Raw genomic sequence first — 12,616 nt, 5'->3', positions numbered from 1 at the left:
TATAAAATGTGCTGTGTCCAACTGCTCCCCCAATGCAATGCACTTCATTTGACCTTCTATTTTCAGTATGAGGAATGAATTGAAATCCTAATATCCTACTATCTTTTTTATGACTCATTATTTATTATTTCACTGAGACATTTTTGCACAATTCTGGATTACAAATGCAAAATGTCAATATTTATTTCCTGAGATAAATACGGTTATGGAATCCACTTGTACTATTTTTATACAATATGCTAGTACTATATTCCAAACATAGCATATTGAACCAGTTTTAAACATTAGAATTATAAACTTGGCTCTAGAGAGGCGACAAGCCACAATGAAAAGCAAAAACGTGAAGGGGACAGATGAGAGACTGTGTGATTGCATGCGTCACGGGTGAGGAGAGAGTGTTGGCTGGGCCTTGAAGTGTGGAGAGATGGGCTGGTAGACATAGTGTGTGTGCTTGTCAAGGTTAGACAGGCTCACCACTGCAGTGTGCTCATTGTTTCTGCCCCCCTCGGCAGCTGCCCACCCCTCCCTCATGCTGCAGTCCTCCTCTTCCCTCAAGAAAAACAGCCCTATCTCCTGCACGCACATTTTTTTGCATTTAGCACCAAAGTGTGGGTTGCCATGTCACCTCACCACCGTACAGCTGCTTTATGTTGTGCGACGACATCGCCATTCATTCTTCAGCCTACAGGAAACAGGAGATCCCATAGTCTGCAGGAAGTTGTAATTTACTCCAGATAAAACATGTTTCTTCCTCCTCTGGCACCCACCCAACCACTACTGTTAGTGTCTCTGTGATGGAGGGACGAGGATGTGCGTTACGCGGTCTGGTTTGCTCAGCCAAATAGAGGATGTTACGGATTATAAACATTAGAAACGCACATATGAATCTTCTGAAGAGAACGGTTGTTATGTCAGATGAGTGTAAGGTCTCTTCCCTTTTGTGTCAGCTATATTAGGCTCTGTCTGTGTCTGATAACCATCAGCGCTGAGCTTGCCCTGGATTCATGCTTTGTGACTTGCACGCACGCACACACACACGTACAAGCCCCGCAGCGTGTTTGTTAAATACGTTGAGTAGAGAAGGTGACGGACAGATTGAGTGTGGTGATATGTGCACAAGCTCTCTGATATTAGATGTATTACATGTCTGAACACTTGCTGCTAAGTGTAAACAGTTATATGAATAAGGTTGTTCTCATTAAGCATGTGTTTGTGTATTCTCCCAGAAGGTGGTGGATGACGACAGTCACGGGAGGAAGTCCAGTCCTGCACCCTGCCCACCTAACAGCAAGCTGTCTGATAACGTCCTGGAGAAAAAGGTACGGTCTAATGTATTGCATCGCTTTACACCGGTCACTAAAATGCAAGCCTATTCACGGGCATCTTGGCAACACTTTTGGACGGCTATTTTCTATCTAAGCAATTGACCTGCAAATTCAGATCTTGTCTGCTTGCATAGGAACTGTCTAAAATCTCCAACACTGCTTAGTGTTAAATCACTAATAATATGAATCACTTATAATAAATGTAGTTTCTTTAGCTGATATAAACTGTACTTGTGAACACAACTGAACCACCTCCATATATCTCCAAATGAATTCTTCAAGTGGTCCGTCTCCTCCTTGCCTCCTCCTCCTGTTTACACATAGGCATAGAACGGCCTCCCCATTCATCCACACACACCCACTTCTTTATAGTCATAGCTTCTCACTATCTTGCACTCTCATACTCATCACAGGCCTCAAAACCGACCTCACCCTTCCTACCCACCCTCAGACAACTCCCTCATTTACACCCCTTCCTCTCGTTCTGTCTTTGACTCACTCACTCATTCTTTCATTCAGAAATATCTAATTGCGCATACACACCAGAGACCCAACAGTCATCTGGGTGTCACCCTGCGTCCTTCTTCTATTCATTTCCGGTGTTTTAATCACAAGTGGACAGCGCCAGGCATAAACAGAGTCCAAACTGTTTCATGCAAACTATTTTTAGAGGAGGGCCTAGTTTATTATTAACGTACGCTAACTTTCGAAAGTTCAAGCTTGGTAAGATTTATTTAAGGCTGCATTTATTTGAGTGAAAATACAGTAAAAACAGTAAAATTGTGAAATATAACAATTTAAATTATGTTTTAATATATTTTAAAAATGTTATTTATTCCTGTAATGGCAAAGCAAAATTTTCTGCATCATTACTCCAGTCTTCAGTGTTACATGATCCTTCAGAAATCATTCTAATATTGTAAGAACATCTCTTATTACCATTGCTGAAAACAGTTTTGCTGCTTAATATTTGTGTAAATGTTTTTTTTAGGAATCTTTGATGAATTAAACGTTTAAAACAGCATTTATTCGATTTCGATTAAAAAAAAATAAAAATAAGAAAAAATAATAATAAAAAAAAAATATATATATATATATATATATAAAAATATATAATATATAATTATTCTTTTTTATTGACCTTATATATATAAATATAAGGTAAAGGTAAATATAAAGGTAAATGTCGTTACTGTCACTTTTAATCACTTTTAACCTATGAGACCTATATGTTTTAAAACGAGGTGCAGACAGAGCCTCACTCTTACCCAGTATAGTTCACCTAGAATTTACGCCAAGTCAAACCTGCCTGGGCTGTTTCACTAAACACTGTCTTTCTCTTATCGTCTTCATTAATGCTCTATCTGTCAACCCATGGCCACTGATGGATGAGCTCCTCTCATGCAAGCATATTACAGAAAGATGTTTGTACTGCTCTCTTTGTTTACTCTGCTTCAGGCATCTTCACTTCCCTCTGCAAGTTTCCCTCTGTGTGTTTGTACATTTCTGTGTAATTATTGCTGTTCGACTGCTCCTGCGCAAATGCGCTTGATAGTCTGTGTGTAATGAGACCTTAAAGAACTTCTGTATTATTCATGCACAAATATGTGTAGACATGTATTTTAATGCAGCTCAAACAGTCCATTTCATATTCAAACGGCCTTAAAGTGCTTCATTAATATTGATATGCACTTGTTTTGTGTGTACAGGGTAACTCACAGTCATCACTGGTTTTCAGTCGACTCTTTCCCGATATCAAAGAAGAACCAGGACACAGTCCCATCATCAACCCGAGGTACGACCTTGTTCCAGGATTTCAATAGGAAAAAGCAACTACATATGATAAAATGGGCAAAATTCCATAAATGTCATATACACTGAATCTAGGGATGAGAATGTCATCGAAACCTGAGTCTTTTGATTTTGGCCTTTAAAAAAACACGCCTAGCAACCATTCAGGACATCCTAATAACCTCATAGCAATGCACTGGCAACCAACAACAACAGCGTAGCACTTTAATGGAATTTTCATTTTTTTAAATGTATATTTGCTAACCTCACAGCATAATAAGGGCACTTGACCTAAAGGCTTCGTGTCAGTCGACAAGAAAAAAAAATTGAATTGAATTCCATTGCCACACTTCTGGTCACAACTCCTGTTATTGCTGGAGTTTTCAGTGTCAGTGTTGTATGTGCACTAATCTGAGGGCTTATGTTTGCAGTTACTACCTGTACACATACGATAAGATGGTGGCCCCTAACGTCTCCCTGCGGAAAGAGGCAGAGGTGAGCCATGAGGTTCTGGGGGCCCTGCTTAAACAACACTACAGCAGGAGAGCACTCTCCCACGACAGCCAGCCCACCACAGGTTGGTACACTAACACTATTTAAGTTTACCTAGTAAATTAATGTACATACACGCATAGAATGTACAAGAATGATGAGGTGAGATGTTTATGGACGTGTGTGGTTGACTCACACAGGAGCTGCTGAAAGGCTCTTGCAAATGATTTGTACAACTCACATTTTATAGTTGCTAGTGAAGAGAGGGAGAGAATGAAAAGAGGCCGCTGTCCCTGTGAGTGTCAGATCGTACTAGAGTAGAGTGCTGGGGGAGGGGTCTCCAGTCTCCACCGCAGCACACCATATTTCCTCCCATCCTCCTTTGGCCTGTCTCTCTCGCTCTCTCTTCCTTTCTCTCTGTGCCTCACTTTCCTTTTGTACACTTTTTGATCCTCTTCAACCCCTCTTCTTTCATCTCTTTCACTTTCTCCACTGTCTATTTAAACTGTTTTTCTTTCTTCCTGTCTCTCTTCCTCAGTTGGTATTTGTTATATCCACTCATTTGCCATCCCGCCTCCTCTGTCTCTCATTTCTATCCAGGCTATCCCATGTCTTTCCTCTTTCATCTGTCTTTCTTCCACAGTTTGTCTCTCTTGTTTCTTTCTTCTGTCTATCCAGACTCCCCCTTTCTCTCATCCTTTATCTGTCTGTCTGTCTGTCTTTTTTCCCCTGTCCCTCTTACTCAATCTGTCTGTCTTTTTTATATGCACCTGTTCTCCACCCTGGCCCCCTTTTTTCCTCAATCTGTCTCGCTTTCTTCCATATATCTGTTTTCTATACACGTGCCCTCTGTCTTTCTTCCTTCATCTGTCTCTTTTTTTCCCCCTGTCTCTTCCTCAAGCTGTCTCTCTTTCTTCCATGTACCCGTTCTCCATCCTGGCTCCCCCGTGTCCCTTCAGTCTCTTGTTCTCCATCTCTGACTCATTCTTCTGAGTGTGACAGACATGTCTTAGTCACAGTAGAGGCTAGCAGCAGAGCGAGGCTGTTATGGGGCTCTGCAGTGCCAGACCTGCAGCCTGCCTGTCCTACATTTAAATGAGCTGCATCTCTTTTAACACACACACACACACACACACACACACACACACACACTCTTTCTCTCTCAGTCCCTCTGGACTCCCGTATTGCTCAACTAAACGTACATGCTAGACAGCTGCTGTTTGCCGGGTGCAGGTGATTTGTATGTAGAGCATGTGTAGCACCTTAGCAGCACTAAAAAATATTTTAAACCGCCAAAATCTCCACTCTCCACAAGCATCACATTTCTGTGTGATACTTCCAGGGTTCTCCTCTATGCTGACCTTCAAAGAGAGAGACACCCACAGAGAATTAGTCACACAGACTTTCAGCACATGACGGATAAGGTGTGTGTGGTTAACTCTTTCTTCCCTTTCCCTCAGATCTTCCCGCATCTCCTTCCTCTGTCGCAGAGGAGGCCAAATCCCACCACGCGGGTGAAGCGCACGAGCGCCGCCATCCTCCTCCGCCAGTCGCCATGGAGACTAGCTCGGGCGGCAAGCAGCACGCCCCCATTCCCATGGCGGGAAAAGACAGCGGAACAGAGGACGACAAGGACAGGATCATGCTGGAGATTGTGCAGATGTACCGGCGGCAGCAAGAGAAGCTCAATTCCACCCTTCAGAAACAGCTGCAGCTGGAGATGGTGAGACAGTCAAATTAGACACATCATCCCTACCTGTCTACATAGGCAGCGACCTTCTAAGGATGTGTAATAACTCATAAGTTACTTATTGGCTTTGTACTCTTGACCTAATTACAAAAGGGACTGATGTTAACACGTGCTAACAATGCAGTATTCTAACAAGGTGTTCAATATCAATATAACTCAATATAAACTAGGGGTGACAATGTATGGTCAATGTATAAAGACCCGTTTATATTTTTTAGGGAAAAAATATTAAGCATGGTTTTAATAAAGTCAATAAAAATGTAAATATTACCTGAAGTTTTTATTTTCTATTAGGTTGATAATTAGGTTGATTGTATATTCTTTTCTGTTTGATTATTAAATAAAATAAAATAATTTATTGTCAAAAACTGGGGCTGACAATAGAATACTTAATACTTAGAATACATAATAGGTTATGCCTTGACTGTGCGCGCTCCTCCCCAAACGGACGAGGTGTTTATACTTGACGTGCTCGACGTTGTGCTATTCTTTGAAACGAAAGAGGGCGATTCGGAGTAATTGTTCTATAAACCATCAGGAAAAACCGTCGAGAAGAAGTGGGCTAATGTACACAGGTGGTGATATTTATATTGATATTACATTTCACCAATAACCACACCACAAAAGAATCGTGTAAAACTCAGTAAACCTTGGCTTGATATTATTACTTGTGACGAGAACAAAATATATGTATGCAACTAAATGAACAATCTCTTAAATATTTTAATACAAGCACCTTTGCATATCCTAGTTTGAAACCGCCTGCCTTTAAGTTTCATAAGCACATATATATAGAAAACACAATCAATAAAGTCACATTTTGAATTAGCTTTTTATCTATACATTTGTAGATAAAAATGATGCATAAATATGTGCATATACACTGCATATTCATCATTTACATTTGCCAATTTGGATGAAAATCTTTAAACTTGTCGTATTGCATCTGGGATTGCCTCATCCGCAAAATGATTCATGCGTTTCTGCCCTAGATTTTGGCCTGAACGGGTATCTTAAAACACAGCATGATTTTGCTGGCTTCTGTTTGGAGCAGTTTTCGTGTCAGGTGCATGCCTATGATGTTTAAAAATGCTCGTCTAAATAGGCAACTCTCTAGAGGTCCAGGGAGATTTCTAATTATGTATCTGAGGAGCTCTTTTGTGATCCTGTAAAAAGAGAATGACCTTGTTATAGTGAGTGTAAATGTGAAGGCCAGAGCAGAATGGAGTATTTTCCAGTTGAGCTTTATCACCCTCGACTCGTCCACTACAAACCCCTGACCTTTGCCACACATTGTTTGATGCATGTCTTGATGTGTGTGTGTGTGTAGGAGCTGGAGGCAGTGCGTGGGGGCGAGGCAGCCAGGCTGAGGGAGTTGTCTGCGGAGCAGCTGGAGCTGCAGAACGAGCTGGAGGCGGTGCACACTGAGCATGCTCAGAGACTGGGGGAGGTGCGGCAGGAGCAGAGGCAGCTGGAACACCGACTGGAGCAGCTCAGGCAGCAGAGCTGTGCATGCCAACCCAAAGAACAGGAGGCGCAGTACAATGCGCAGGTAAATATGGGGACCGCCGTAAAAGGACGGAGTCTATCTGAGTGAGCCCGAATTACTTTGTGACACAACGATAAACTATACCCAGCATGAATTATTCCTGTGCCCAATCCAATATGCTGCATGTATCAGCACAGCTCATCTGTGTGTGGGAGTGAATCAGTAACGGGGAGAGAGATACGCATGCACACTGAGATGAAGAGCTACTGCCTGGCAGACTTGCACTGATTTCAGCAATTAATTAGGGCAGTGGTTCTCAAACTTTTTTTCGATTAAATATCCGGTCTAATCAAATCAGACCTTCTAAGTACCTCCTAACACACAAGTAGCCTATTTGTACTGCTGATGTTACTGCACAGGCATTGGGGTGTTTTGATTACATGTGTAAATCTATCAAAACTAAAGAATTGCCAATTGCAAACAAAATTTAAATAATTAAATTCAGTAACATTTGCATTATATTATTTCCAGAATTGTGTTAGAGTTGCACATTTTCAGAACCATTGATTTAGTGTTTGTTTGTGAAATCATGAGTTGTGTTATCTTTTTTAACCAAAAATATAAAAAATTATAACCAAAAAACAGTAATATTTATAATAACGAGAAAAAAATATTGCCTTGGCAACAAAGTAAAATAAGTTAAAGTACTAAAACTGAAATAAAAAAATTATTCAATGTATATTATAAATATTTAAAAAGCACATAACAAAACTAAAATAAAAATCTAAAAAAAAGCTAATTCAAAATATTATTAAATAACTGCATTAGATAAGAAATTGCTTTAAAACATTTTCTGAAAGTAGTGACTTCAGATTAAATTCATTAACTGCACTGAGGCTTTTATACTTGTAGCTTTATAGTATAGTTTTATAGTGAAGTAAAGATAATGCAATAGAGCGAAAATTGTATTTCACTGTAGACAGATGTTTTACTATCATATTCAGTTCAGTTTTTTTGCCGTGGGGCTACAGATTTGCTCTGCTGCTGAAATGCGTTGTGCAGAATTCGCTAGTGTTCCGTTTTAGTGTTTTATAAAATATTCTGTGCATTCCTGTTTGTAACTCCTCTCGTTCTGTCTGCAGCTGTGCGAGCTGCGCTGTCGTCTCGAGCGTGCTGAGGCGGAGCGACAGGAACTGCAGGAGGAGCTGTGCAGAGAACGGGAGGCCAGAGAGAAGCTGGAGCTCATGATCTCACAGCTTCAGCTGCAGATGGCCCAGTCGGGCTCCAAGGGAAGCCGCAGCAGTAGCCCTGCCCAGCCTCCGACCCCCTCTGCAAGCCCCCAATCCCAGCATTCCCCTATTTCTCCGGCCCCAGAGGTAACCTCCGGATAAACTGCTAACCCCTTCTCTCGCACACTTCCACGCCTGTAGCCCAGGAACACGCTTGCCCACTCCCTGCAGAGAGAGACAGACGAACTCAAGACAGCCTCTGCAGAAAAGAGCAGCTCTCCCATAAACTTTCCCTTTGTGTTCCCGTAATGTTTGTTTAATTTAAAAAGACTTTTCGTGTCTCCTTTTTATTCCTCAGTCCCCCTTCCCCCGACCAGTCGTTAAGCATTTTCTTTGGATGTACATGTTTGTTTTAATTTATAGTCGTGCTGAGAGGCTGATGGGACAGAGGAGGTGTTCCTTTTACAGTACTTTTTGCCTCCTGTGGTGTAGGGACAGTGCTTGAGTGCTTTTCCTGTCTCAGCCCTTTGGACACAGGAAACAAAACTGACACTCTGTAAAATACTACCTGTCACACAGAGCCCCAGGATGCCAAACAGCAAGACGCCAGTGCCCTGCAGCAGCCAGAAACCATGTGGATGTTTACTTTTTATTTTCATAATGTGTATCATTTCTTACAGAAAATAATGGGAGAAGTTTTTGTTAATATCACAAAAATATCAGTAAAAAATATTATTATATAGAACTTTGTCACATTTCATACAAGTGATTCAGAAAAAAGGCACCCCTTACTGAGGCCCCCCCTGCTTTAAAAGCATAATTCTCCCCCTCTTCCTTTCCTTCTCCCTTCCATTTTTTCCCCCCTCCGTCTTGAACTGCCTGCCGTTTGTCTTTTCGGTCTGGTGTTGATTATATGTTTCCTGTCTGCACTGCTGACCCTTCGCAGGCTGGTATATGACAAACAACTCAGTTCATTCCTGCGTGATGCAGTAAGCAAAGACTCACATTTTCCCCCTGCTGGAGAACACTATGAAACTCGGCCCCCATTTAACTACAATATCTGCAGTGGTGAAAAATAGGTTTCAGGGTATGTACCGAAAGAGTTCCTGTAGTGTCAAAGAACTTGTTGCTTTTGGTTGATTGAGTCGTACAGAGTGCATCAACATACTATCTTATATCAAAGCACACAGTGACCTTAAATGGGTCATTTTCTTGAGAAAGTTCCTCAAGGATTCATTAGAAATGCAATCAGAGATTGCATTGAAGTACGTCAAAATCACTCTCAAACCAGAGCTGATTTCTTTTCTGAACTTTTTGTTTTTCATATACCCGCCTCTTCATTCCTCTGTGTCATTATTCCGGATGACTGAACAAACAGGTCTGACAGAGAAAAGAAAAACAGACAGGGGGCCAAGGGAGGGACATTAAGGAATTAATGCTGTCACGTTAGCTCACAGTCAATGGGGGTCAAGGAGGTGCGCTTTTTCTCCATAGAATGGGGCCGCTGCCTCTGATGCCCACCCATACATCAACCGTTAGACGGATAAAGAAAGATGGATACGGGAAGTGAAGTGTTTTTGCCAGAAGTGCAGTTCGTTTCATCTTTCTTTAGTTCCAACTGAGTTTATAAACCATTTTAGACAGAAATACGGACTTCTTTCATCATGTACATATCTCCAATAGAACATTCCACTGTGCACAACTCATCGATTTCCAAATCAGCCAAGCCGCAGCGTTTTTCTAAATCTGATAATGTGTACAGTGCAAAACCTCTTAGACGTAAAAGAGGAGAACGTAAAGAAACACCCTGACTTATGTGAATATATCCAGCAATGAAGAATCAAAAAACAAGACTATATTGTAAATGAGTGCTTTGCCATTTTTGAAGTTTTCTTGAAATTATTCTGAAATTATTTAATGTAATAACTAATAAAGATTTATATACACTTTGTACATACGGTAGTCATTAATATATTAACTAAATTCTTATAAATAATCACACTGATCACATTTGCAAAAGCTGGGTGTAGCCCAAGCTCTATTGTTTAATATTGTTTTTGGACTGAAGAGTGATTGTTGATAAAGTGTGTGTTGTGGTGTATGGGGTGGGATGCATGATGCTCAGAAAAACCCCTGCACTCCATCAAACGGGGAATGGGACAGTGGCGTACACTATCCGGTACCTCAGTGTCTCCCTATAGTCTCATCCATTTCATTGGAGCTCACTGAGTCTGACAACCTGTTGTTATTTTGATGGTGTTCGCTTTTCAGCTTTTCCTTTTCCCCATATATAATTTAAAATTATTACAAAGAAGGGAGTGAAATAATGCATGCATTGTTATATACTATATTGTTATGCTAAAACAAAGGTTTATTGTTGCTCAAATGCAGTGATTTTTCTTTCTTTCTTTCTTTTGTATTCTCTCACATAAACACGCTTTCCAACAAATGTTCCTTCATATTGTATGAAAAAAAAACTTCATTCAAATGGGCACAAATTGTGCTCAAGAGCCTAATATAGATGCCAGACACTTTTGATATGAGAGACTTGAGACATGCTTATATATAATTTAAGCGATTGTAGCATTATTGTCTCTGTAATACATTACACAAGTGCGTCGACTACCATTTCTCATTTCTTTACAATCAGTATTAGGTTTCTTTTATTTTCACCACAGTTACCTCTGTAGCAGCCAGTTTCAATGCTGTTTTTGATAGTTTTGGGGTATTAAAGTGTATTTCTGAAGCTTTTTAGAGTATACCTTTTCATTTTTAACGATTCTATGAAACGTGTAAATTGCATTTTGTACACAGGGGGGCGCTGTATATCTTCTATGTAGAATGCCATGTTAAATTTGAACTATGGGCATAGGAATACAGTACTCTTTAGACTCTAGAAACAACAAACCTGTTTTTGGCTTTTGCAGTATTAAGCAAATGAATACAGAGAACATTGTACATATTTGAAAGGTGTGAAATATGTTGAATATATGATGTGTACAGGCCTGGTATAACTTAATTAGCAAAATTGTACATTAAAGCAATCTAATACTTAGAGTTTTCCAGCAAAGCTACCGTGTATTTTGCATTCTAGAGGAAAATATCCCATTTTACAGGGGATAATGAATACTGTGGCTCCCTTGAGCTGATTAATGGCAAAAAGAGACAATAGACAAAAAACTACAATTATATAAACATTTTTTTATATTGGTAAAAAATACACATAGTATACAAATAACTACCTGCCAGCACAGCATGTGTCCCTATTATCTTGATCACACTTTTTTTCTAACTGAGACAATAATACTTAAAAAATAAATAAATAAATAAAATCAAATGTGATGCCCTTATCCCCCCCTCTTTTCTTTTTTTTTTTTTTTTTTTTTTTTTTTTTGAGAACACACTCAACACTGTAATGGAAATTATATTGTTTACGACTTTTGTAAACAACAAAGATATTTAAGTTGTAATTCTGAGATATGAAATGCAGTGTTTGTGTCTATCATTGCATATGTTGCCAATCCTAAAGTGTGATGAGGTTTTTTTTTGTTTTTTTTTTGCTCTTGCATGAAAATGAGACGTTGCTCTCCTACCTCATGTTGTGATATAAGATGTTTTCTAAAGCAGATGACGCATCTCAAACTGTTTATCATGATTGATATTTACGAGTTAAATACATGTACATGCTTTTAGCTAATACCTCAGTTGTATCTAGTATTTTATTGTTTATTTCCCCTATTTCAGACATTGTAAATATATATTGTATAGAAAATGAACTTGGATTCAATTCAAGTAAAGTTCTGTAGTGTCAAACTGGTTGCGTCATTGTACTTTTTGTATTTTAAGCACATATGCTATGACAGATTTAGCACTCAAGCTATGAAATTGGAAAACACTTACTGTCAAACATGTATGATTTTCTTCTGTGGATTTCTTTTAGTACAATTCTAAAAAATACTCATTTTTAGAGAAGCTCACAATCAATAAACATTTATGCTAAGAATTAGCTCAATTAAGACATTTAAGAAGTTTTTATAAACATGCCTTAGAAAAAACATCACTGGTGTGCATCCTGAGACAAAACAATGGCACTGACATGGCCATTGGCATGGAAACATACAATATATTGCCTAAAGTTTTGGGAGACCTGCCTTTACATGAACTTTAATGACATCCCATGCTTAATCTGAAGGGTTTAATATGGCCCAATCTTTCAGAAGGCTTCCCACTGGGTTTATGGGAATTTTTGACCATTCTTCTAGAAGCTAAATGATGTTGGACAAGAAGGCCTGGCTCGCAGTCTCCGCTCTAATTCATCCCAAAGGTGTTCTGTCTGGTTGAGGTCAGGACTCTGTGCAGGCCAGTCAAGTTCCTTCACAACAAACTCGTTCATCCAAGTCTTTATGCTTTGTGCACTGGTGCACATTTTGGAACAGGAAGGGGACATCCACAAATTTGGGAGCATTAAATTGTCCAAAATGTCTTGGCATGCTGAGGCATTGAGTTCCTTTCACTCGAACTAAAGGGTCAAGCCCAACCC

The 12,616-nt window shown here is 39.8% G+C and overlaps 1 protein-coding gene across 2 annotated transcripts in view; it reads left to right on the top strand.

Annotated features, from left to right (window-relative positions):
* Window positions 1–11,889, top strand: part of skila (SKI-like proto-oncogene a) — a 29,692-nt gene extending 17,803 nt beyond the window's left edge. For both annotated transcript variants that reach the window (XM_067452353.1, XM_067452354.1), the window contains exons 3-8: window positions 1,227–1,319; window positions 3,035–3,120; window positions 3,548–3,693; window positions 5,069–5,331; window positions 6,689–6,910; window positions 7,990–11,889. In XM_067452353.1, the coding sequence (XP_067308454.1) occupies window positions 1,227–1,319; window positions 3,035–3,120; window positions 3,548–3,693; window positions 5,069–5,331; window positions 6,689–6,910; window positions 7,990–8,238 (1,059 nt within the window). In that variant the 3' untranslated portion in view covers window positions 8,239–11,889. The remainder of the gene's footprint in view (window positions 1–1,226; window positions 1,320–3,034; window positions 3,121–3,547; window positions 3,694–5,068; window positions 5,332–6,688; window positions 6,911–7,989) is intronic.
* Window positions 11,890–12,616: the final 727 nt, after the last annotated feature.

Source organism: Pseudorasbora parva, chromosome 9 (genome assembly GCF_024679245.1).
Source record: "Pseudorasbora parva isolate DD20220531a chromosome 9, ASM2467924v1, whole genome shotgun sequence".
In the NCBI taxonomy this organism is placed as follows: domain Eukaryota; kingdom Metazoa; phylum Chordata; class Actinopteri; order Cypriniformes; family Gobionidae; genus Pseudorasbora; species Pseudorasbora parva.
This window is presented reverse-complemented; position numbering and strand designations above follow the sequence as displayed.